The sequence below is a fragment of the Camelus ferus genome, chromosome 9 (assembly GCF_009834535.1).
Source record: "Camelus ferus isolate YT-003-E chromosome 9, BCGSAC_Cfer_1.0, whole genome shotgun sequence".
Lineage (NCBI taxonomy): Eukaryota > Metazoa > Chordata > Mammalia > Artiodactyla > Camelidae > Camelus > Camelus ferus.
In genome coordinates, this window is record NC_045704.1 from 79091519 (window position 1) to 79119029 (window position 27511).

General features: G+C 39.5%; 1 protein-coding gene and 1 long non-coding RNA gene across 8 annotated transcripts in view; one reads left to right on the forward strand and one right to left on the reverse strand.

Moving 5' to 3' along the window:
• Positions 1-26870, forward strand: CHIA (chitinase acidic). Of its 2 annotated transcripts, none has more exons than XM_032487314.1 (12): positions 1-263; positions 7075-7257; positions 17607-17636; positions 18200-18401; positions 19600-19656; positions 20541-20706; positions 23029-23153; positions 23332-23455; positions 23741-23926; positions 24438-24557; positions 24643-24784; positions 26498-26870. In XM_032487314.1, the coding sequence occupies exons 2-12, from the start codon at positions 7170-7172 to the stop codon at positions 26767-26769; spliced, it is 1512 nt and encodes a 503-aa protein (XP_032343205.1). In that variant the 5' UTR covers positions 1-263; positions 7075-7169; the 3' UTR covers positions 26770-26870. The 2 variants fall into 2 exon arrangements, with proteins under 2 accessions (XP_032343205.1, XP_032343206.1); XM_032487315.1 differs by lacking the exon at positions 1-263 and adding an exon at positions 7826-7925 and having other exon boundaries at positions 7145-7257.
• LOC116665927 overlaps positions 1-27511 on the reverse strand; it is a 56671-nt gene that overhangs the window by 2372 nt on the left and 26788 nt on the right. The window lies entirely within an intron of this gene.

Below are 27511 nucleotides of genomic sequence, written 5' to 3' on the forward strand. Positions count from 1 at the left end.
CGAGGTCTGTCGGGGTGCAGGAGCGCAGAGCTGAGACGAAGGATGAAGGAGCCGAAATCTCCTCTGAGGGTGGTGAAGGGAGCGGGTTACTGGACAAGATGCGACCGGGTTGGGTGAGCCCAGCGAGGAAATCCCCACTCCTGCTCCGGAAGGAGGCAATTGAAGGTCAGATGACAGCACGGTGGCGGTATCAGTGCTCCAGGCCTCCTCCACTTCACAGCTTTGGCAGCGATCTGTGCCCCTCATCCACATCCACTGGCTGGGTGAGCCAATGCTAAAGACTGTCAATTTTTTTTTTTTCAAAACCGCTGTAGGGACATCCAAAAATCCCTGAATTGGCTTGAGCTGTCGAGGCCAGAATCCAAGGTTGGAATCTTGGCTGGAGGGAGGGCCCTGTTCGGCCCCGGAAAATCACTAGGGAGATGAGGACCCTCTCAGGTGCAGGCCGCCTGTGGCTCACTCTGAGGGCTCCTAAAGCAACTTGGCACTGGCCGCTGGGGTTCCCCTCCCGTTCAGCCAACTTGGGCCACCACAGTCTATCCAGGGACATTCACCACTGTTCCCAGCAACATGGAGCAGGTGGACCACGCCCTGGGTATTTAAAATCTCTCGGCCAGAAGTTCTGGGTGCCCAGATGGAAGGCGGGCAAATCTGTGGTACTAGGCAACCAGACCTTGCCCATCATTCCTGCCCATTGACACCTGCTCCACTCTTGTTGGGCTGTGTCTAGTTCCTCACTCCATTACTCCATTTTTATTTTTTAACACCACTATCAGAATTATCTTCTGGATCTGACAGGTGGCTGTAGCATTTCACAAAATGTGTTCTGAACACCACCAGCATTTTGCAAGCTACTAAGGAATGAAACACATTTTGGGAAATGTATCCTATATTCATACTACATGTGGGCCACAAATTTGATTCTATATTTCTGGTCACCAATGAGAAATAGGAAAAGAAATGAGTTACACAATATATAATGTCCAGAAGATCAGAACAAACCAACAAGGCAAGTAACTGTTTTAGATTCTAAGACTGTTTCAGACTTCTCCCTGGGATTTTCATAAAGAGAACACTGTTTAATGTGAGGATGATCATCTTTCCAGTAAACATAAGGCCTACTTTATAGATGGATGCTCTCTACAACATCCCTCAAAAGAAAGGGAGGGTCTAAGTCCAAAATGCAATCAATCAAAGCAAACCTATCGAGAGCTTATAACATAAGAGCCAAATATGGGCTCTCTGCAGCCCTGGGCTGTCCAATACAGTAGCTACTTAGTCACAGGTGGCTACTGAGCATTTGAAATGTAACTAATCAAACTGAGATGATATTTATGTGTGAAATACACACCAGCTTTTGAAGACTCACGAAAGATAAAAAAAATGAACTATCTCAATAACTTCTACATAAATTATACAACTGAGTATTCAATGATGAAATGATATTATAGATAAGTTAAATCAAATAAACTATTATTGAATTAATTTCACTTTACTTTTCTAAATGTAGTTATTAAAAATTTTCAAGTTACAGATTCTCTGATGTAAATCTTACCAATGTTCTCCTAGGGTAGTCTACCCAGGCAATAGAAATAAAAGCAAAAATAAACAAATGGGACCTAATTAAACTTATAAGCTTTTGCATAGCAAAGGAAACCATAAGCAAAACAAAAAGACAACCTATGGGATGGGAGAAAATATTTGCAAATGATGTGATTGACAAATTTAATTTCCAGAATATATCAATAGTTCATACAACTTTTAACAAAACAACAAGCAACCCAATCCAAAAATGGGCAAAAGACCTAAACAAGTAATTCTCCAATGAAAACATACAGATGGACAACAGGCATATGAAAAAATGCTTAATATCACTAATTATCAGAGAAATGCAAATCAAAACTACAGTGAAGTATTACTTCACACCAGTCAGAGTGGCCATTATTTAAAAGCCCACAAGTGATAAATGCTGGAAAAGGTGTGTAGAAAAGGGAACCCTGCTACACTGTTGGTAAGAATGCAGTTTGGTGCAGCCATTATGGAAAACAGTTTGCAGATTCCTCAAAAAACAAAAAATAGACTTACCATATGATTCAGCAACCCCACTTCTGGGTGTATACCTGAAGGGAATTCTAATTTGAAAAGATACATGCACCCCAATGTCCACAGCAGCACTATATACAATAGCCAAGACGTGGAAACAACCTAAATGTACAACGACAAATGACTGGATAAAGAAGCTGTGATATATTTATACCATGGAATACTATTCAGCCATAAAAAGAATAAAATAATGCCATTTGAAGCAACATGGACAGACATGAAGATAGTCATTCTAAGTGAAGTCCAGAAAGAGAAAGAAAAATACCATATGATATCACTCATATGTGGAATCTAAAAAAAGAAAAAAGATGACACTAATGAACTCAACTATAAAACAGAAACAGACTTGCAGTCAGAGTAAACAATCTTATGGTTACCAGGGGGAAAAGATATGGGAAAGGATAAATTGGGAGTTAGAGATTTGCAAATATTAACTACTATATGTAAAAATAGATTTAAAAAATTTCTTTTGTATACCACAGGGAACTATATTCAATATCTTGTACTAACCTATAATGAAAATGAATATGAAAATGAATATATATATATTTATGTATATGTATGACTGAAACATTATGCTGTACACCAGAAATTGACACATTATAACTGAGTATACTTCAATAAAAAAAAATTTTCCAGTTACATGTGTGGCTCCCAAAATATTTCCACTGAACAGAGCTGCAATGTTTCTTAAACTATATACTATATAAAACTATGTAACAATACATATACACGACAAAAGGCTTCCATAGTTCAGTAATTTGGGAAACATTGTCTATTATATCCTCTTCTTGGTGCATTCTGTAGGACAGTAATGTGGAAAACCTGGGGGAGGATTTGATGAATTAAATATATTTGGGAAATGCCAAGTTAAGCATAGAGGACTTCTCAGGGCTCTCAGAATTATGAGAATTGTGATTTTCCAAGAGATGCTTCTTGAATGCAGCATTTCTCCAACATATTCAACCAAAGAACCTTTTTCGTCATGAATACAATACTCACTGACACAAAACTGAAGGACAGTTTAGGGAATTTGTTTTATTGCACATTGCTTTATTTCTCTTTGCAGATATTGCGTTTTTTACAAATTGAAGGCTTATGGCAACCCTGCATCAAGCAAGTCTATCAGTACAATTTTTCCAACAGCATTTTCTCTCTTTGAGTCCCTGTCTCACATTTTTAAAATTCTCATAATATTTCAAACTTTTTCATTATTATTATATGTGTTAAGGTCATTTGTGATCATTTATCTTTGATGTTACTATTGTAATTGTTTGGGGGTAGAGTGAACAGTGCCCATATTAGACAGCAAACTTAATAAATAAATGTTGCGTATGTTCTGACTACTCCACTGACTGGCTGTTCCCCCATCTCTCTCCTTTTCCTCAGGTCTCCCCCATTCCCTGAGAAACAACGATATTGAAATTAGGCCGATTAATAATCTTACAATGGCATCAGTGTTCAAGTGAAGGGGTCACACATCTCTACTTTAAATCAAAAGCTAGAAATGGTCAAGCTCAGTGCGGAAGGCATGTCGAAAGATAAGATATGCTGAAATCTAGGCCTCTTGCACCAAACAGTTAGCCAAGCTGTGAGTGCAAGGGAAACGTTCTCAAAGGAAATTAAAAGTGCTTCTCCAGGGAAGAGGAGTGATAAGAGAGCAAAATAGCCTTCTTGCTGATATGGAGAAAAATTTAACAGTCTAGATGGAAGATCAAAGCAGACACATTCCCTAAATCAAAGCCTAACCCAGAGCAAAGCCCAAACTCTCTTCAATTCTGTGAAGGCCAAGAGAGGTGAGGAAGCTGGGGAAGAAAAAGCTGAAGCTAGCAGAGGTTGGTTCATGAGGTCTAAGGAAAGAAGACATCCCCATAATGTAAAAGTGTGAGATAAAATTGCAATTCTGATGTAGAAGCTGCAGCAAGTTATCCAGAAGATCTGGCTAAGATAATTAATGATGTTCTAAACAACAGATTTCCAATGTAGATGAAACAGCCTTTCATTGAAAGAAGATGTCACTTAGGACTTTCAGAGCTAGAGAGGAGAAGCCTTCCTTCAAACCTTGAAAGGACAGGCTGACTCTCCAGTTAGGAGTTAATGCAGGTGGTGACTAAGTTGAAGCCAATGCTCATTTACCATTCTGAAAAATCCAAAGGCCCTTAAGAATTTACTTAATTTACCCTGCCTGTGTTCTATAAATGGAACAACAAAGCCTGGCTGACGGCATATCTGTTTCCAACATGATTTACTGAATATTTTAAGCCCACTGTTGAGAACTACTGCTCAGAAAGAAAGCGTCCTTCCAAAATATTACTGCTCACTGACAATGCACTTGGTACCCCAAGAGCTCTGATGGAGACATACAATGAGATTAATATTGTTTTTTGCCTCTTAACATCCATTCTGCAGCCAATGGATCAAGGAGTTAATTCTGCTCCCACACAGATACTAACTACTATATATAAAATGGATAAACAGCAAAGTCCTACTGTATAGCACAGAGAACTATATTTAATACCTTATAATAGCCTATAATGAAAAGGAATATTACAGAAACCTTAAAATCCCAACTCTTTATATCAGTTTAAAACACATTCTGATCCTACAAGGCATTATTCACTTCTATTTCGTTATGATACATATTATCTTATATTTTTACCTAATGCAAAATAAGTGAAAAAAGGGGTAATTTTGACTCTCAAGTCTTACAAGTTAAAAAATACATTTTGTGAGCTCCAGCTGCCATAGGTAGTGAGTCCTCTGATGGATCTGAGCAAAGTAAAACCTTCTGGAAAGGATTTGACATTCTAGATGCCATCAAGAGCATGCTGGGGGCAGCTGAAGCAGGTTAAACCCAGGGAAATATCACAGTGGGAAGGAGCCTGAACAGAGTGGAACCAAGCTAGGGTCACTTGAGATGCAGAAGCTTGGGAGAAAGAAGGAGGAATAAGAACAGGAAAAGGAATAGGAAGAAAATAGGTAAGAATTTGAGGGCAAAAAAACCAGAGTAGGCTACTCCTCTGTCTTTGCTTAAGGAGGGAGCTTTGCTCTTACAATGAATGAATGAATGCAAACAATAAATGAATGCAAAGTTAGTTCATGCTTATGCCTGTTAAAGAGACTATGACATGGCCAATTAGTTGCTTCACTATTCAAACAGAGTATAGCTCCACTGTACATAAACCATCTTGAATTATGTAAGCTGCTCTATAATGGAGCTTATTAATTTGGTTTCTGGGCTTGAGCCCAAGTTTTTCTTCTTGTAAATTGAAATCAAAACAGTATGGTTTCACTGTAAATAACGGGTTCTTAAATGGATTTGAACTTTGACAACGACCAATATCAACATTTACCTTAGAGGTAATCAGGATAAAGGAGAATCTGGTAAGTCACAGGAGAGGAGGAAGAGGAAAAGAAAGGCAGGCTGGATGAGGGAGTCTCTACACCGAGGCAAATGACCCAGCTCACTCCTCTCACTGGTAGGGAACTACCATCACTCTGTGCTTGTGAGCCACTATCACTTTGTTTTTTCGCCCCTGTAAAATTTTCTTTTACCTTCAAATTCCTAAATTTGAATTGACTGCTTTTGGCAGAAGTACAGGGACACAGTTCCTTCCCTGGTGATAGGTGTCCCACTGCCCTGCCATCTCCCTCTCTTCTTCAAGCCTATGATTCATGGCACTTTAATGGTCTTGTGAGTGGAGATGTAGGGAAGTGGGCTTCCAAGAGAAATACTGAGGCTTTATTAGCATCAATAGGTTGGGAGTCTACAGAGAGCATTAAAAGAATTCAAGGAGTAAAAGATAAGACAGGTTTCCTTCTGCAAGTGAAGCACTAGTTTACAGAAGCTGCTCTGTTTGCAAACATGTTCCTCCAGCTGCTCTCTGTTGCTTTAAGTTCTGCTCCTAGTTCTGAGAGCTGAGCTAAGTATGTATTCTTCTTAGGATAGACCACCATATTGTTCCTTTTTGTTTCTTCATAATTTAGAAACTCAGCTTGGCTCTCTGTCTTTCTACTTCAAACAAACCATATAAATTTTTAAAGGAAGTTTAAAATTCCCTAGTCATGCTTAAAGGATTGGAATCATTGGCCAAAAAAATCCTAAAGCTGAAACTGACTAGCTAGTGGTCTTAAAAATAAATGTTAACAATAAAAAATAACATGATAAGGCATCTGCATTGTGTCTTCTGCTCTGTTAAAGCATTTTCAAATCTGTCATCTTACTGAGTCTTTAAAACAAGTCTTCTCTGAAAGGTGGACAGAAAAGTTATTACCAGACCATTTCACAGACTAGTTAACTAAGGCAGAGATGAATCATGTTAACTTGTCCCAGGAAATATAGGGAGTTCGTGACAGAATTTAAATCTGAAGCCAGGACTCTTGAGTCCTACTGGATGGTTCATTTCCCTGGGGCGGGGTGGGGGGTGGGGTAAAGAGGGGATGATTACTCAAGAAGACAGCTCAAAGTGTTAGATAGACACACACCATCATCCTTTATGTTTCAGTTTCCAAATGAGCAAAATGGGAGTAATAATAATAATACCTAGCTCATAGGGTTTTAGTGAGGATCAATGAGTAAATTTAAATAAATTACTCATAGCAGTGGTTGGTACATAACAAATGCTAAGTAAGCATTAGTAATTGCTAATATTAGCAGGTAGAGGGGACTAGAATACATCTAAATCAGACATTCCCAGCTTTAAGGTTTCATCTCAGCAAAAGGCACTGATTTATAAGGTTTTTAATTTTCTCTCGGAGGGATGGAGCTACCTTAAAGAGATGCCTTCAGCCCTGAATTGCCTGCTAATTATAGGTTTGCTGCAATAAATAAGGTTCTCATGCAGATCCTCCCCTTCTCTTTGAGATTTAAACAGGAAAGTTATTTGGAAATCTGTGGTTTCTTAAGCAATCTATGATTCCACAGGGAGCTTTCTCTGTAAGAGTTCCTCACCCTCTTCCTCTGGGTAATAGGTTCTGCCTACCAACTGACATACTACTTCATCAGCTGGGCCCAGCGCTAGCCCGGTACGGGGTATTTCAAGACTGACAACATTGACCCCTGACCTATGCCTTTGCTGGGATATGGGACACGAAGTTCACATCATCGAAGGAAAGGATGGGACACTATCAAGTTTTCACTGGCCTGGAAAACAAGTAAGTGACAAAAGCGCTGAGATTCAAATTCTTTTCACTTTCGAGAGCAGTCTGAACAAAGTCTTCCACGGCAGCCTCCAGGCTGAAATTCCAAACAGGCCAGGAAGTAGCACACAGGTAACTTCCTAGCTTTCTTATTACTTCCAGTATGATGATGACTCTAACATAAGGGAAATTGCTGGCTCCCAGGAGGCAGTTGCCAATTGAAATATAGCTCCATTACCAAGGGGAATTTAGTGAAGTCCAAGTTCTTATGGACTCAGATGAAAACAATCTTCTACTTGGAAGGGACCCAAAGTTGGCACTGACGAAGCACTGGTGTCCTTAATCGGGGGTTTCACCTGAAGGGACATAATTAGAACTCTAGAGACAGTGAAACAGAGGAATCTTAGGTCATCTACCCCAGCCACTCTCACAATTTAGGAAATAAGGATGAGAATGAAGAAAACCAGCATGAGAGCCTGCATGAGACTTCTCCTGGCTTCTCAGTCACTCTAACAGCTAATGTTGAAATGACTTAATCTTTCTTTCCATTTGTTCTGACACAACTCTGCTTCTTTTCCCTCAGAAACAGTTGGATAAAAACTCTCCCAGATATTGACAACTGGGACTTTGGAACTGCTTCATAAATTTTTCAAGATGATTTTCTCTATTGATTTTACAACAAGGTATTGGGACCACTAAGGCCTCACCCTGCCTTCTTTGGGTCTCCCTTAGTTTGTATCACTGCCAGGGTTTCCACTCCTGAGGATTACCAGACTTCTGTTACCCTGGCCACCAAAGTTTGATGGGTCACCAGGAGTTTGATGGACTAGATTTTGGCTCCTGAAGGACCACTCCTTAGTATAAGCATCTCTTCACTATCCTGATGCAGGTGAACTGTGTTCCATGCTATTTTGACTGGGAAGCACACAACCAGTCTCCTGTGAAAGGTCGCTGAGGCCATATAGAAAACCTACCTCCCTGCAACCTCAGTTAGAGATGAAGGATCTGGACACTCCATTCCAGTGAGGATGCTGAAGAATGAAGGATGGGAGGGATTGATTTAATTCAAAGAGTAGTCATGGAAGTCAACTTAGAGTTAATATTCATAGACTTTCTCCTACATGGGTATAAGAAATGCAGGAAGCTTCTGAACAGGAGACCAAGTAGATCAAAAAACCCAAGCCGACGGTCACAGCCACAGTAGCTGCTGGCATCCCCAGTGTTCCATCTGGCTATGAGATTCCCCTACCTGTCCCAGTGAGTGATAACATGTCCTGTTACCCCTCTGTGCATCACTTATGAAAGAGACATTCACCCTCAGTCTGCTTGCTCTTCAGGGACCTTGTTTAGGTGGTTTTGGAAGTCTTATCTTTTGCCTGCATAGGAGTGGAAAATGACAAGCAGAAATGTTTTTAGATCCTTTACACCACCTTAGGTACCTGGACCATATCCATGTCATGACCCAGGACCTCCAGGTTCCTGGGAAAGCTACACTGGAGAGAACAGGCATCTCTACAAACACCCAACTGACACAGGAGGCAACGCCAACCTTAACATTGTGAGTTCCTGCACAGACCAAAATGCCGACCAGAGATGATGTCATAAATCACATGGAGATTTAAGGAGAAAAGATATCACAAAGTTAGCAATTTTCTCAAATGAGAAATTAGGCTATTACAATTAATTAACTAGTTTCCATTTACTAAAAATTCACCAACATATTAATACTCTACTGACAATTTTATCAGATAAGAAACAAGATTAACAACCAGTGTTTTCTTTTAATAAAAGAAAATAGAGTACCATTACTTATTTTTTTCAATAAATTACAGGCTATTTCTCCCACTTTTCTTCTCTTTTTGTTCCCCTTCTGCCTTGTCTATTTTCTACCATTCTAATCTTTTGCACATGTATGCCATACAGAATTTCAGCCATTCACCAATGAATCATACGAGAAAAATCATACAAAAAACCTCTCAGTCCTTCTCTCATACATTTTTGGTGGGAAGGGCATATATAAAGCCTACATATTGGTATGTTGTTAAGAGAAATTTGTTAAGCTAGAGACACACCACTTCAACAGAGATAGATCAATGATGCTATAAAATATGTTGCAAATACTTTGTACAGTAGGTACAATCACACCAAAAAAGCTTAGTTAATACCTAATTACTAGGCCATCAGCTGGATGGGGCCTCTTGCTAACCTGCTACCCTTGCAGGATTACACCAAGAGCTACTGGAAGGACAATGAGGCCCCAGCTGAGAAGCTCATGGTTGGATTCCCAGCCTCTGGACATACCAGCATCCTGAGCAACCCTCCAAACATGAAATTCATGCTCCTACCACTGGCCTTGGCCTTCCTGGGCCCTGTACTAGGCAGTCTGGGTTCTGGGCCTACTATGTGGTAAGCTCCTAGAAATTTTAGAGCCAGAAGGAAAGATGTCTTTTTATTGGTCCATAGATTTAACAATATAAACAATATTCAACACTTTTTGGTTCATTTATCTAACAGGTGAGGCTCAAGGTGGATGCTCATGGCTATTTGGAAGGGAGGCTAGATGAGCACTCATGTTGACTACTTTGGTTGGACACCCACTAAGGGCCCATTTAGGCTGGATTCAGAGACAGTAGGAAAAAAGAAATGTCATCAATGAGAGTATATCAATTTATAGATACTTCTAACCTACTGCCAGGCTATTCTTTGATTTAAGAGCTTCTCCCCATACTTAAAAAAAAAAACAAACCCCAAAAATGACAAAGAATCAAAATCCTAAGTGAACTGAGAAATTTTCTGATAGAACTCTAGGCTTTCCTTTTCAGGTAGCTTTCATGTATCCCTTCTCTACTTCCCCTTCCCCCGGCCCTTTTACCTCTGCTAGATTGACACTTTGCCTACGTCTTGGTAGCATGGACAACCTAGGCATGCAGAGGAGTTAACGTCATCCTTGGAGGAGAGGGGACCATGCTGTTTCCACCTTTCTTCCCTGGATGGTCTAAGAATACATTTTGGACTTCTAGACAGTTTCAAGGGATTGAGCATTTAGCTGCCCCAGCAGGGGCCAACTTGAGAATATATTTTTGTATTGACCCTGCCTTCTTCCCTGTTTCACCCTCCATAGTTTACTCTTAATCTCTGAATTCCACTTCCAAATAAGTTACTCTCACATGAGCTGTTTCCAGGTAAACTTAACCTTAGGTAGCAGGCCTTGCTCCATTGGGTTCTGGCATTGAATATTGCTACGGGGATGTTCGAGGTCAGTGGGTACTCACTACCCCTTTATCAACCCATCCTTTAAATCATTTGATACTTTTTTCCTTCTGGTGCCTGAAGAATTACTTTCTTATTCTTGAAGTTTAATAATCTAACTAGGATATGATGGTTATGATGGTTCTTTATCAATTTCTCCTTGGAAGACAGTTGAGAGATAAGGGTTAAGTTAACTGATGCCCTACAAGCTGGCTTCCTGGAGAGAAATTTGACCTGTTGCCTCTGGAAACCAACTAGCGCTGCCTAGGGTTTAATTCAATCTACCTTGTCAGAGAGCTGACATGGTGGATCAGGACCTCTGCCAAGTTTCCACCAAGAAGTTGTGCTGTAATCACAAGGGTCAGATCACCAGGAAGGCCAATTGTTCTCCCAGACTATGACTGCTGAAATAGTGGGTAGAGCTGAAAGCCAATGTTGTGTAACACTGTACTGCTGTTAGAAATTATACCCTAATCTCAGTAGAAAGAGTTTGGTCTTTATAAATTAAGAAGCTTAAAAACTCAAAGGCCCAGGATCTCTCTTTTAGACCTCAATTTGCATTCTGATAGGTTGTCGTGTGCTGCCTGAGAATAGGATCATCTTCGGAAGGAGGATTAAGGCATCTTAACTGCTTTAATTCCTGGGTTTCCCACTAGTAAAAAACAATTCCAGAAAGCCTAGTTTGCATGCTTCTTGATTAATCATGCTTAATTGCTTGAAAGTGGTGCAGGGAGCTGGATGTCAGACTTGGGGCATCTCCATGGACTTCTACTAACTTGTTGCCAGAGGGATGAATACAACTGGACTGATCACTTAGTGAGCAAAACAGAGAGAATATTAGGGAATAGCATACCCAGAATGCATTAGCAATCCCTTATCTCCAGTTTCTCTTTCATGTTTTCAGTTAACTGTTGTCAAGCATGGTCTGAAAATATTAAATGGAAAATTCCAGAAATAAACAATTCATAAATTTTAAGTTGTGTGCCATTCTGAATAGTGTGATGAAATCTTGAGCCATCCCTCTTTGTTCTGTTAAGATCCCCAACCACTGACATTGTCTGCTCCTCACATCCAACCATGGACATTGTCATGGCTTGGGATCCAGGATCACCCAAAGCAGATGACCCACCTTGTGAGATATATTCAGAAGGTCAATAGTGGTCTAATGCTATGTCATTCACCTCACTTTATCTCATCAAGTAGACATGTTGTCATCTCACATAATCACAAGAAGTGTGAACACAATACCATAAGTTATTTTGGGAGAGACCATATTTGCATAACTTTTATTATAGCATATTGTTATAATTGCTCTATTTTATTATTAGTTAATGTTGTTAATTTCTTGCTGTGCCTAATTTATAAATTAACTTTATCATAGGTATGAATGTATAGGGAAAAATTAGGATTTGGTACTATCGCGGTTTTAGGCATCCACTGGGGGTCTTGGAATGTGTCCGCTGTGGATAAGGGGGTTTACTGGACATGATTGTAAGGAATTCAAAATAATACCCCACTTCCATAAGATTGGAAGTAAATGATAAAATGGGGTAGCAATGGGGTATTGTCATAGTCAACAATTCCCTGGCACCTCCTGACCTGATGAGTTGGAAGTATTTGTTTTCTAACTGGAGATAACCTCCACATATTTTAAGCATTAAAGGGGTAATTATATTTATTATTGCAATGTCTGCTATGGGCAGAATTTTGTCCCTCAAAATTCATATCTTGAAGCTCTGACGCTCATGTGACTATATTATAGATAGGGCCTTTAAGAAGGTAATTAAGGTTAAATGAGGTCACAGGGTAAAACCCTAATCCAACAGAACTGGTACCCTTTTAAAAGAGGAAGAGACATCAGAGATCTCCCTGTCTCTCTACTTTGTGAGGAAATAACCAGAAGGTGGCTGTCTGCAAGCCAGGAAGAGAGCTCTCACCAGAAACTGAACCTTGTTGAAACCTTGATCTTGGACTTTCCAGCTTCCAGAACTGTGAGAAAATAAATTTCTGCTGTTCAAGTCGCCCTGTCTATGGCATTTTGTTATGGCAACCCAATCAGACTAAGACAATGTCCAAACCTAATCTGATGGCTGTTTCATGTCTCTTATTACCCACAGAGGATGGGGCAAGGGAATGTGGAGAAGTCAACTTGATGACAAATTTCTTAAGCCTACTGTTTACTTCTGAATGGTAGGCTAACTGGATTGCTGGCCTAATGCTATAAATATCCGGAATAGAGCCATTTCTAGCAACAGTCCATCTGTTCTAAGCCATCTGTTAGAAATAAGGAATCTGAGAACAGGAAGCTTCCTGGTGCTGAACAACTGTGACTTAAGGACCCAGTCCAGGCCTCCCTTCTCATACCTTTCTCTTTTTATTTCCCCAACACTGACTCTAGGCAACTGTAAAATCAGGACTGTACTCGGTGCTAAATGATGGGTGGAGACTAACTTAGGTCATTGCCATCTCTACCTGGATATTGATGGTCTACTCAAACTACGGCTGTGCCCAAATTGTACCTTTAACCTGCTTTGGGCCTAAAACTTTGCTGTGTGGCACTGAGCAGCCATTCCTACCGTGGTGCTGGTACAAATGAAGTGCTTCAACTATTGCACGACCCTTGGGAATGGGAAAGTGTTGATGTAGGATTCCCAACTAGATGGTGGCCCTAGTTATGGGCAAAAATGCCATAAATATTTACGCAAGAAGATATAATCCCTTGCTAGGTAGGAAGGAAACATCTGAAACCATGGCAGGTGGGTGCTGATGCATTCTCATAGTCTTTCACTAGATCATCCCAGGAGAATTATCACTCAGGGTGCCCCAAGTTCTTAGATGCAACTCTCACAGGGAGTGGACCCCTCTGCTAATTTTCATGATACTGAATCTACCATCTAAAATAGGATGCAGTCAGGGAGAGCCAGTGGCCATTCTGGTGTCATTATCACTCTACAATATTCTACTAAGTCACATCACCCAGAATCTGCCAGTGTAACTGCCAGTGAGGGATGCTGGGTCCCTAGGCCTAGAAGGCCACACAGGAGAAATTCTCTTTCCACTGGGATAGTACTGGCTCCCTGATCATTGGAGCTGACTTGGGACGAATGTTGTAGTCATTAGTCATTTATTTCTTGATCTTTGGATTGCATGTCCCAATGGTAGCCTCATTTGACTCTGTATGATGCTTATTCCCGTCAGTAAGTAAAACAGCCACTGACTGGTTGACTCTGGCTATACATGGCAGTTTCTCTTCTGTATAACGTTCCCATCAGGGGTTCTTCCTTGTGGATGAATATCCTCCTATGTTGGCCCCAGGCAAATGAGACCTGCACCCTACAGGAGATATACCTAATCATTCTTAGCCTTCCAGGACTCTGTGGCCATCATTTTTCCTCAACTCAAGGAAGCCATCTTTCTTTGGGTAGAAGTCATAGCACTCCTCCACTCTACTTGTAGTCTCATCTTTGGGTGATAAAACTCAGAAGAGTTCATTTAATATGATGTATGGCAATAATAATTCTAGAAGATAATAAGATAAAACAATGATCCAAGAGATGAGACAACATGAAATAGTCATCAGCTCCTGTATTTCATTTAAATTAAATTGAAATTGTACACAATGCACATTTGTTGATTAATTCATTGAAAGGTCAAAAGCTGTGCTAGTCATTAGAGATATAGAAATGAATAAGAAAAATAGTACCTGACTCCAAGGAGCTACCTATTAGTAGGAGACATATACTGTAAACAAATGACACAAAACACAATGTCATGTATAATAAAAGTATACGTAAAAAGTCAGTTTCCAAGTACACATGAGTAAGAGTTGACTTGAGTCCATTTCATGTGAGAGGCTCCATATGAAGCAACAATGTGATACAGTTGCTGCAAGAGATAATACAGTCTTGGGCTGCATTAGTGGAAACATAGAATTCAGCAAAAAGATAAACAAACAAACAAATAACAAACACTGGACTAGGAGTCAGAGGCTCTGAGCTCAAGTTTTGGCTACACATTTCACTGTGTAACTTCAGCAAATTCTCATTCTCAGTTTCCTCATCTTTTCATAGGAACAATAAAGAACAATAAAGCCTAACTTGCCTCCCTAATTGTAGCTGGTAGTGCAAATTGATACAATTACTTTGGAAAAGAAATATCTAGATTAATAGTAAATTTTAAGAAGGATATTCTATTTTACCCAGCAATCCCATTTCTAGGTGTAAACACTGGAGAAATTTGCAAACACATACCAAAAGACATGTATAGGAGATGCTTATAGCAGCATGTAGGGGGAAAACTGGAAACAAACCACATGTTGTCCTATACAGGAAAGAAAAGTAAATTACAGCATATTCATATAGTGAAATACCATACAGTTGTAAAAGTAAGCTGCTACTTGTAACAACTTGGATGATTCTCAAAAACTTAATGCTGAGCTAAAAATGCAAGAAATAGGATATCAAAAAGAGACATGCATCCCAATGTTCATAGCAGCACTATTTACAATAGCCAAGACATGGAAGCAACCTAAATGTCCATCGAAAAATGATTAGATAAAGAAGCTGTGGTGTATCTATACAATGGAATACTGCTTGGCCATAAAAAAACTGAAATAATGCCATTTGTAGTAACATGGATGGACCTAGAGATTATCATATTAAGTGAAGGAAGTCAGACAAAGACAAGTATCATAATATCACCTATATGTGGTATCTAAAATAATGACACAAATGAACTTATTTACAAAACAGAATTAGACATAGAAAACAAACTTATGGTTACCAGGGGGAAAGGAGGTGGGACGGGATAAATTGGACACATTGGGAGTTTGCGATTAGCAGATACAAACTACTATATACAGAATAGATAAACAACAAGGTCCTTCTGTAGAGCACAGGGAACAATGTTCAATAGCTTGTAATAATCTATAAGGAAAAAGAAATGATAACGAATAGATATATATGAATCAATATGCTGTACACCAGAAACTAACACAACACTGTATATCAACTATACTTAAAGAAAAAAGAAATAGAATAATACACATGGTATTATTTCACTTATACAAAGTCAAGGCTAATGAATTTATTAAATCCAAAACTAATTGTAATATATTATCATAAAGCTAGTTAATGTATTATTTAAGAGTACATAGTCATATGTGATAAAATTATAAAGAAAGCAAGGAAATGATTGGCACAAAATTCAGGATAGTTGCTTACTCCAGGGGAGTGAGAAGCATCTAACTGGGGAAGAAAATATAGGATAATATTATCTTATTGAAACTGGATGGTGACACAGGGGTTTTCATTTTCCTTTAAAATTATCATATGATCATGACTGAGGTCATTCCAAAGAACAAGTGTGGGTAGAATGTTCATAAAGTAGCACTTGAAGATGAAAGCTCCTTAGGCACTGATTGCACAAGTTATATAAAAATAATTTCATCAGGAAAAAAGGTTTAAGAACAGCTAATGACTTCCAAGGCTCTTTATTGTTTACTTTTCAATAAAGATATGCTTTGATGCCAGGCACAAAGTGTCCACAGCATAAAAACCTAACCACAGTGTTTAAATAGTTGCTTAACAGCTCTGAGAACTGGAAAAAAAAAAAAAAGAAAAAAAAAAGAGCTATTAAGCTGATGCTTTATGTGGTGATGGTCTCTATCACCCCGTTAGAAGACACAACATTATTTTGTCCTTATTGAGCAAAGAAAGTAGGAGCGGAAAGTGCAGGTTGAAGGTCCACAAAGTGGTGTTTGTAGGGGAGGAGATCTGTTGATTTACTGATTAGCTATATACATATCTAGGTTCAATGCTCTCCACTTGGAAGATAACCTTTGTGATAACCTGGTACTCAGATGGTATAAAAAGCAAATCCAGGCTCTGCTAGACCAGTCCCGACAGCAACCATGACAAAGCTTATTCTCCTCACAGGTGAGTCTGTGATTGGAGATAGAGCCTTATTCTTAGACAATTTCTTTCTTTCTTTGGATCTGACAGCCATAAAGTAGTCTTCACAGATACCTCTATGCTTTTCTATTCTTCTCTCATCATTTCAAGTTTCCAAGAGAATCCTGACACGCTCAAATGAGTCTATCTTTTATTCTCTTAATCTCAATGGACTCTGGTAACATTTCTACCTTCTTTGATGCTACAAGCATGATCCTAAGACAAAAGTTAGTTTTCTTCCAATGCTTGTCTTAAACTTTTTCATCTCTTGTTGGGTTGTTCCCTTTTCTCCATTCATCTTCCATTTTAAGGTATTATTTTTATTCTCATGCCTGTGTCCTTGGTCTATCTTCTTCAGGGTTGAAAATCAGTAGGAAATGAGATAGAGTTATACCAAGTTATCTTTGTTCTACCATTTGCAGAATTATTTCTCTTTTTCTCCCCTACTGTCCTATTGGGCTGCTGATATATCATAAGACAGGTAGAAATTCAATCACTTAAAGGAGATGATTCAGTACATTGTTTAGAGCCAAGTTGTAGCCAAAACTTATTAGTTGCTCTAAAGCTGTGATTTACAAATTTTTTATAGCTTCAGAACCTTTTCCAGATGAAACCTCTAGCTCAGTTTATTAAACAATCAGATCAAAAGTGCTCTGGTAGAAGCCAGGGAGCAGTATATGGAGTCTTACCTGACAGTTCCTAGTATTTCTCTTCTACTGTGAGGTTTCTTAAAGGTGGTTTTAAAAAATTCCAAGGCTCCCAGAGATAGCGAATTCATGGGTTTAGAGGATGCCATGTGTGTGAAGGCTGTACTCACTCCAGTTCAGGAAGGTGAAGCATGTGTGTATAGTCACTGAGTAGAGTAAATTTTGGGTAATTTCAGTAAGTAGGTCTTCCATAGATAGTAGACTTCAAGCTCTGTATTCAATGACAATTATTTCTGACATGGAATGGGAAAGAAGAGAGAGCCACGCACATTTTCACTAGGAGGAGGGAAGTGTAGATCTATCTCTTCACTGAAAATCCTACTCTTTGGCATAGCCCCTAAGTGCCACTTGAGCTGTAAAACCCTGTGACTTACAGGATGATGGCCAAGGCGTCAGAATTATATTCTACAGGATACAGTCAATTGGTCCAGAATACATGTTTCTTCTTTCTCTCTAGGTCTAACCCTTCTGCTGAATGCTCAGCTACGTAAGTCATGGTCTCTGCATTTTATCCTTGATGTAATTTTTTCCTACCATAAGCCTTGAATCTCTATAAATTATTCATAATGTAATCATCTGTTTAACATATTAAATGTGACTTTTTTCATATTCCAAATATTACTTTAAAAAATTCATATCAAGAGATAAGCCATACTAGGGAAAGAAAAATACTGTCTTCTTCACAGACAAATGGATTTGAATTTGGGAAAATCTATCATTTTGTATTGGCTTCTACTGCCATCCTCTTAAGCATGACAACCTGAGAGTTATAAGTGGGTATTCCCCGGGCATCTTTTCTTAAGTGGTTTCTAGGCTTAGCCAGGATCCCAAAGTGAATCTGTCAAAGTTAAAAATAACCAACCTCAAATCAATGACTAGTTCTCAAATGAGAATCTTTGAACTCACTTGCAAGAGTGTTTCATACTAACCACTACACAGAGATCAGGCCTCTGAGGCAAAGGGAGGGAAACAGAGTCAGGGCTAAAACTCACAGCACATTTCAGTAGCACCTCAGTCAGGCCATTGTTCTTAACTTCTTTCTACCCTCAGGCTCTGCCTACCAGCTGACATGCTATTTCACCAACTGGGCCCAGTACCGGCCGGACCTGGGAAGCTTCAAGCCTGACAACATTGACACCTGCCTGTGTACTCATCTGATCTATGCCTTTGCTGGGATGCGTGACAACAAGATCACCACCATGGAATGGAATGATGTGACTCTCTACCAATCTTTCAACGGCCTGAAAAACAAGTAAGAGAAGGGGGAGATACTTAATTTGGTATCTCCTAAGTCAGTACTTCTCAAACATTACTGTGCAAACAGATCATCTGAGATCCTTTTAAAATGCAGCTCAGATTCAGTGAGTCGAGGTGGGAACCAAGACTCCATATTTCTAACAAGCTTCCAGATGGTGCTGCTGCTTCTGGTCCAGGAGCTATATTTTAAGTATCAAGGATGTAGATAACGTAGCACATTGCCTGCTCTAGCTAGTATTCCAAAATAGTTACACTTCTTCCTTTCTCTGGCAATCTCTCTCTTTTTTTTTTTCTATGATCCAGGAAATTGCAAACCTTCTTAGCTACTCACATCAGAGAACAGGAGGCAGAGGATACTGAAGATAAGACATAACAAAGCCCAAGAAAGCAGAAGAGTTTGCTGTATTACTTTAGTAGAGCTCCATTTTGTGTAAAAATGAAACAAAGCAAACCTGGTATCTTTTAGACAAAGACCCTGGTATCTTTTAATTTCTAATGTGTTTAGTTCGCTGTTTCTAGGAGAAGTAAGGCTAGAGGCCATTGCTGCCATCGGTAGTGGCACTATCCTGAATGCAGCCACTAGACTCTGAGTGATGACACTTAAGAGGAAATAAACCCCTTCAGAGTGGTATTCTTAAAGTGAGATCCATTGACTATGTATCAAACTCTCATAGGGCCCTTGATAAAAATCTCAGTCCCTAACTCAACTGAATCACAATCTCTGAGAAAGGGGTCATAAATCTGGAATTCTGATGTTGTCCTTCAATTCTGATTCTTGTACTTCATCCTTATATAAACTGATGTTTGAGAACCACTATTCCAGAAAATGTGCATGATTCTAAGCCAATTGATTTATTCATTAGCACAGAATCTGAGAAAGTAACTGTGCTAAAGCAATATTTACCATTTCATCTGGTGGAATAGAATGTGAGAATTGCCAATACAATCCTATTTTTTTTTTAAAAACCCAGTCCCATAATTTAGATTTCCCTAAAAACTGTGAGTGCATTCATAATATTAACACCAATATTTTTTGCAAAGAAAGTTTTCAGTAGTGAATGAAGATTGTTCTACAGAGTATCCCATCAAAGCAACCTCCAAGTTTATGACCAGGCCTAATACCAAAGCAATGTTATTTTAAATACAGGGACTCATGGATTTTGAAGTTCTCTTTTTCATCTTTCACTTTACAGGAACAACCAGCTGAAAACTCTCCTGGCCATTGGAGGCTGGAACTTTGGAACTGCCCGGTAAGTCTTCTGTGAGAGAGCCTGGTGTTAGATACTGAAAACAAATTAGCCCAATGTGACCTATGTCGCTTCAGATTTCACAATCTAAGTCAGGATATTAAGAATGTACACTAAACAGATATGCTACTTAAATAAATGGCTACACTAGAATCTGAATATTAAATAGAACACAGTTTATTGTGTGTTTACATTTAGATGGATATTCTGGAACCCCACTCACAGAGGTTTAGTTACTGAGGTTTTAAAACAACCTCTTCTTTTTTTTTAATAACATTTTTATTGATTTATAATAATTTTACAATGTTGTGTCAAATTTCAGTGTTCAGCACAATTTTTCAGTCATACATAGACATATACACACTCATTGTCACATTTTTTTCTCTGTGAGCTACCATAAGATTTTGTGTATATTTCCCTGTGCTATACAGTATAATCGCGTCTATCTATAACAATCTCTTCTTAAAGTATTTCAAAAGCGAAACTCCTGAGGAGAGTGTTAAAGGACATCTCTCTATTTACCTTCTGGGAAAAAAGAAAAAGAAGTCATGCAAATAAAGAAGAAGACATCCTCGAGGGTGTACAAACTTGGGCAACTATTTGGAGAGAGAACACAGTGAGCCAGCGGAGCCAGGTGTTTAAAGCAACAAGTGCAATTTAGGAAAAACATTAGAGTCAGGTGGATAACAAAATAAAGAGAACACTGAGGTACCATGGTTGAGCACAGCAGTGATTACAAAGTAAGGACAGGAGAAAACCAAGAACATACTTTTTTCTGGGCTGTGGTCCTGGCGAAGAGCTCTGAGGAAGTAATATAGGAGTTTGATTTCACTACAAGGTGTTGGGACAACCAAGGCCTCACCCTACTTTCTTTGGATCCCCTTCAGTTTCACTGCCATGGTTTCCACTCAGGAGAACCGCCAGACTTTCATTGCCTCAGTCATCAAATTCCTGCGTCAGTATGGATTTGATGGGCTGGACTTTGATTGGGAGTACCCTGGCTCTCGTGGAAGCCCTCTTCAGGACAAGCACCTCTTCACTGTCCTGGTGCAGGTGAGAAGGGAGGTGGCAGTCTTTAGCCCAAGGAAATTCAAAGACTCTTCTTTCCAAGGAGAATCTGGTAGCTCCAGATTGAAACTAAGCTGGAATTTAGAATTATGGCATCTTTACATCGCAAAAATCCTTAGATATCTGCCTACATTCAACAGCATCTAATAAGAATAATAACAATATTATGTGTACCATGTGCCAGGCACAATTCTACAAACTGTTTTAAAAATCATATCTCATTTCATCTTCACATCTACTCTATGACATAGGTACCATAAGTGTCATAATCTTTATTTTACAGATGAGGAAACTAAGATATAGCAGGTTTAAGTAACCTACCTAATGTCACACCATATAGTCTGGCTACAGAGCCCATTGCTTCTAACTTTTATACTAGACTGCCTGTTATTACCTAGCACTGACTCTGTCCCAGACGCTGGCTTATTATCAGGCTAAAGATAAGAACAAGACAAAATCTTTGGCTTTAATGAACACACAATCTAAGGTAGAAGCCTGAAAAATAATCAACAATTACAGTACACTTCAATAAATGCCATGATAGAGGTATTCAAGTGCAAAAGCAGCACAGAGAGAGGATACTTAATTCTGCTCTGGGGCAGGATCAAGAAGAGCTCAGTCTTGAAAGGAACTGATGTTAACCAATTAAGTGAAGATGGGAACCGCACAAATGAAGACATAGGTATGTGAATGATGGATTATGAGGCTGCATAGGTGACAAGAATCAGACCATGTAGGGCTCATATATTATGTTAAGGGGTTTGGACTTTACTCTCAAGGCAACTTTGAAGGATTTTCAGGTAATGGAGAGATATGACAAACTTGTGTTTTAGAAGGCTCACTCTGGCTTTAACCATGGAGGACGAACTAGAAGGAAGCAGGGAGGCAGTGATAGAGTAAGGAGGCTATTGCCATACATCAAGCAAGAGATGCTGAGAGCCCAAATGAAGACTCTAACAGTGAGGACAGAAAGAGGAATTTTATAAGAGATATTAGGAGGGTAAGATCAATAGGATTTGGAGACCACGTGGAAGTGGAAAAGAGAGAAAGCTGCCAGTTTTCTGACCTTGAGAACTGGTTTGATTGTGGTCCTATGAATTAAGATGGTACATACAAGAAGGAGGATATATTTGGAACAAAAAGAAGGACTCAATAAATTGCTTGTGAACATGATGAATGAGAGGAATCTGTAGGACATCATACAGGAATGCCCAATAGACACTGGATGAATTCCAATCTGGAGTTCAGGACAAAGGACATAACTTGATATACTGTATTGAGTTCATCAGCAAAGGTAAACGATTAAGAGATCACTAAGGAAAAGTGAATGGAGTGAGAAAAGCCAAGGATAGCTTCTAGATTTACTCTCCCCCAAGAAAGAGTTTATTTTCTGTAACATCCCATATACCAGATTGCCAGCCATTCTCCAAATAGTTTTCAGTATTAAGTAACACACTACTTGAAAAGTCAATCTACTTACTTGTTGAAAGCCCTAGCATTCAGAAAGAACATCTATATTCTTAATCAATACATGCCTCTAGTTATAATTTGTAACTTCCAGTCATTGGTTCTAGTTCTGTCCACTGAAGTAACAAAGAATAAAACTGCATCTTTTGCAATCTATTGATTCAATATTTGAAGATAGCCATATCCTGCCTATAATTTTTCTTCTTCCAGTTAAATAACCTACTTCCTTTAACAAGTATCCATATGGCAATTTTCAGACCCACTCTTCACTGGAACATCCTCTGGCACACCTTAATAATGCAGTTATAAAAACTGGGTCCAATACTTCTAGTAAGATTGGAGTCACACAAAATAAATGTGGATTAACCTCTAGCATTGAATGGGAATCTATCACCTGACTATTACCAACTTCCTCACTGGCCAATTCAGCATTTCATTTGATGGGATGTCAGTCCTATAAAGTAGCTCATCTACTGGACAAAGGGAAGTGAATTTTTATATTGCTAAAAACTGGATATAGGTTACTGCAGCAACTATAATTTCAGAATATAGTAATATAAGTGGAGCTCTGACTGGTCATCTGGGGCCTGGGTTTTTGTCATGACCTGGCTGCTAACTTACTATGATGAGACTTCTGTGAAATCGTTAACTTCTATGCACATTAGCTACACATTTGATTAATACCATCAATCTTACCCATGGGGATATTGAGAGACTAAAGTAAGATAAAATATGTGAAAGCATATTTTAAAAGAAGCAGTATACAAACATATATTTATTATTATTTAAGAAGCTGAAATCAGTTTCATAGATGCCCTACTATACTTGATTATTCTACAGGAAATGCGTGAAGCTTTTGAGCAGGAGGCTGAGCAAACCAACAAGCCCAGGCTGCTGGTCACTGCTGCAGTAGCTGCTGGCATCTCTAACATCCAGTCTGGTTATGAGATCCCTCAGCTGTCCCAGTGAGTGACTCATCTTGTCCTCAAACTATAGATATCACTTTTGTAAGGTAGACTTGTCCTTAGTTTGTCTTGCTCTTCAGGGACTTTGTTTAGGAAGCTTTGGAAGTGGTATCTTTTGCCTGCACAAGTGTGGGAAATAACTGTCGGAAATGTTTTTAAATCCTTTACCCCACCTCAGGTACCTGGACTACATCCATGTCATGACCTATGACCTCCATGGCTCCTGGGAGGGTTACACTGGGGAGAACAGCCCCCTCCACAAGTACCCAACTGACACTGGCAGCAATGCCTACCTCAGTGTGGTGAGTCCCCCACCAGATGCAGATGCAGACCAGAGATGTTGTAAGTCACATAGAGATTCAGAGACAAAACAAACATAAATTCTGCAAATATATCACTTGGATAACTCTCCTTTTAAGTGACTGATCATATCTCCTTAACTATAATTTCACCAAAATGCTTTGAAGAAATACTAACTAATCTGTCATTAGCATCATTCAATTTTACCTGTTAGGTCACAGGACTAGCATAACTAAGCATTGGGTCATCAACTGGTGGGGCTTCTAGCTAACCAACTGCCATTGCAGGATTATGCCATGAACTACTGGAAGGACAATGGGGCCCCAGCTGAGAAGCTCATCGTTGGATTCCCTGCTTATGGACATACCTTCGTCCTAAGCAATCCTTCCAGCACTGGCATTGGTGCCCCTACTTCTGGTGCTGGTTCTGCTGGACCCTATACCAGGCAGGCTGGGTTCTGGGCCTACTATGAGGTAGGTAGGCTGTGCTGTACAATTGAAATTCTGTGGATTTTATGTCCTGTGCCAAGCAGTAGCCTTAGGGCTAGAATCTACAGAAAGCTTGAATATTCATTCTGTTCACTACTTACCTACTTCAACACAGATATGACTTCAAATGCGTCAGGTATTTAAGTAACCTATTCATTTACCTACTCCAGAACGAAGAGCATTTATACTGTGCAGCACCCCCCTCAAACAACAGACTACATACTTAAGGTCATTTATATTAGCACATAAGGGAATAAAATAACTATGCACCATATTAGCATGGGTTCCCAAAATCAAGCACTAAGAATAAAGATAACATCTGAGTATTTCAAAAGTAACTTGATCTTATTTACTGTTAAATAAAAACCCATAATTAGAAATTTGAGAAAAACCCAATTAGAGACACGACAGGAAAAAAAAATCAGAGAAGAAAGTATACGTTTTCTCTTTCATGGGAGTTATATTGAAAGGATTTGAACCTCTTGACTTTTTAAAGATCTGTACCTTCCTGCAAAACGGAGCCACTCAGGCATGGGATGCCCCTCAGGATGTGCCCTATGCCTATAAGGGCAATGAATGGGTTGGCTATGACAATGAAGAGAGCTTCAAAATCAAGGTAAGGTCAAACCCTCCAATGTGCTGTAGGTTCAGCCCTGAGTAAAGCAATTAAATGACTCCTGGTGTCTTCTGTCCTTAAACAGGCTCAGTGGCTTAAGCTGAACAATTTCGGAGGTGCCATGGTCTGGGCCATTGACCTGGATGATTTCACAGGCACTTTCTGCAACCAGGGCAAGTTCCCTCTGATCAATACCTTGAAGAATGCTCTTGGCCTGAACAGTACAAGTAAGTGACAGCAGGAGGATGAACAGGGTATAAAAATGTTCCTTCTTCAACTCAAAAGACAATCTAACATCTTCCCATCACTATCGCCTGCCCCCATCCTGGCCCTCGTCCCCTAGTCTCTTCCTATTTCACCTCACTGTTCCTGCCTGGCTGAGAGAGAGGTGCTACATTCTATCCCTACCCTTGAATGTCTACATTAGGAAGTTTATACTCTTACTAGTAACCAGGCCTACTCAGTGGGTTTTCCAGGTCTGCTAAGTCTCTGAGGTGTGAAGAGGCCTCAAGAAATTTGGTTGGCTTTCTATATAAGCATTTACTTTTCTATAAACCCCTTATTCCTTCCAGTTTTTTTTTAACTTTTTTTTTTTTGGTGGGGGGGAAGTAATTAGGTTTATTCATTTATTTATTTAATGGAGGCACTGGGGATTGAACCTAGGACCTCGTGCGTGCTAAGCATGTTCTCTATCATTGAGGTATACCCTCCCCCACCCCACAAACCCCATATTAAAAGTCTCTTTAAGCCCACCTGGGGACATTAAACAAGAAACCCTCTGGAATGTGCACATATTTCTAATCTGTAGTTCAGGGAAAGTACCGACTCCCTAAATTTTGTCCAGATTTTCTCTTAGAGCTTATTTGCTCACCACTTACACCCAGATCCTAGAAAAGGATTTTGTGTATATTGAGTGCTTAGTAAATTTTTTAAAATGACTCTTTAACATCATAAAAGAAGAGAGAACATTTTTAAATTTAAAACTAGGCTGGCTTCATCATTCAAAAATCCACAAATGACAAATGCTGGAGAGGCTGTGGAGAAAGAGGAACCCTCCTACACCGCTGGTGGGAATGCAGTTTGGTGCAGCCACTGTGGAAAACAGTATGGAGATTCCTCAAAAGACTAGAAATAGACTTACCGTATGACCCAGGAATCCCGCTTCTGGGATGACACTTGCACCCCAATGTTCATAGCAGCACTATTTACAATAGCCAAGTCATGGAGACAGCCTAAATGTCCATCAACAGATGACTGGTATATTTATACAATGGAATACTATTCAGCTATAAAAACTGACAACATAACACCATTTGCAGCAACATGGATGTTCCTGGAGAATGTCATTCTAAGTGAAGTAAGCCAGAAAGAGAAAGAAAAATACCATATGAGATTGCTCATATGTGGAATCTAAAAAAACAAACAAACAAACAAACAAACAAACAAAGCATAAATACAAAACAGAAACAGACTCATAGACATAGAATACAAACTTGTGGTTGCCAAGGGGGTAGAGGGTGGGAAGGGATAGATGGGATTTCAAAATAGTAAAATAGATAAACAAGATTATACTGTATAGCATAGGGAAATATATACAAGATCTTATGGTAGCTCACAGAGAAAAAAATGTGACAATGAATATATATATGTTCATGTATAACTGAATTGTGCTCTACACAGGAATTTGACACAACATTGTAAAATGATTATAAATCAATTAAAAATGTTAAAAAGTAAAAAAACAAAAGTAGGCTGGCTTGAAATTACAGCTTTTCCTAATTCCTTAAGTATGGAGTTTCTTGTAAGCTCCTCAGCTGTAGGGACCCAGAGCTAATTGCACTCCACCTCCAGACATCACCCCAGGTCTGCTAGTTCTTCATCTCTAAGTGAATGTGGGAGCCTCTGCCAGGTCCACTAGCCTACTCTTTGCACTGTTTCAGGTTGCACAGCCTCAGCTCAGCCCAGTAAGCCCAACGGCGGAAGCGGAAGTGGAAGTGAGAGCGGAAGTGGGAGTGAAAGCGGGACTGGGAGCAGCAGTTCTGGAGATAGCTCTGGCAGCAGTGGATTCTGTGCTGGCAAAGCCGATGGCCTCTACCCTGTGGCGAATAACAGAAATGCCTTCTGGCACTGTGCAAATGGAATCACATATAAGAAGAATTGCCAGGCGGGGCTTGTCTTTGATACCAGCTGTGAGTGCTGCAACTGGGCATAAACCTGACCCCTGTCTCCATTCCCTAGGGTTCTGAATAGTCTCCTTTGCTTAGCACACCTTGCCCCTACCCAGAGTTCTGCAATAAAATCCATCAGTCAAAACATGAGTATCCTTGGTTTTAAGTGATTCGGGTGGAAACCTTTCTAGATGTGAAAATACAGGCTATGTATGGGAGTGGAATGGCAGAGGGGAAAGTTGCCCTGGATGCAGAACAACAAAAAGACTAAAGGGGAGATACAGAGAAAAGCCATGAGGAGAGATGGGAGAGAAAACACATATCAATGGCTTTCCAACTCTTGATTCTAGCTCTTTCCTGAGGCCCAGATACATTTCTGCCTTTGGGTTCTGTGAGACACCCTTATGACTATATAATAAATTCCTGTTTGCTACATAAGCTGGTATAAGTTTGTTTCTTTTATTTGCAACTAAAAGAAATCCTACCTAATATAATAAGAATATAATGGCTCCTATTTTTTTTCTGTAATGCTTACTGTAGGTCAAACTCTGTTCTAAGTGTTTTATGTATATTTTATTATTTCATTCTCCCAGCAACTTTATGAGGACAATAACGTTAATTCCAAGAAACTGAATAACCTGTCCAACATCACACAGCTAATAAGTTGCAAAGCCAGATCCAAAAGAGCTCACATCCCTAACTACTATGATTTACTGCCTCCTTGAGCACAGACCTCAGTGTTCTCATGGCAGATGGCAGCACTGGTGGTAATGGTGAGGCGCATGC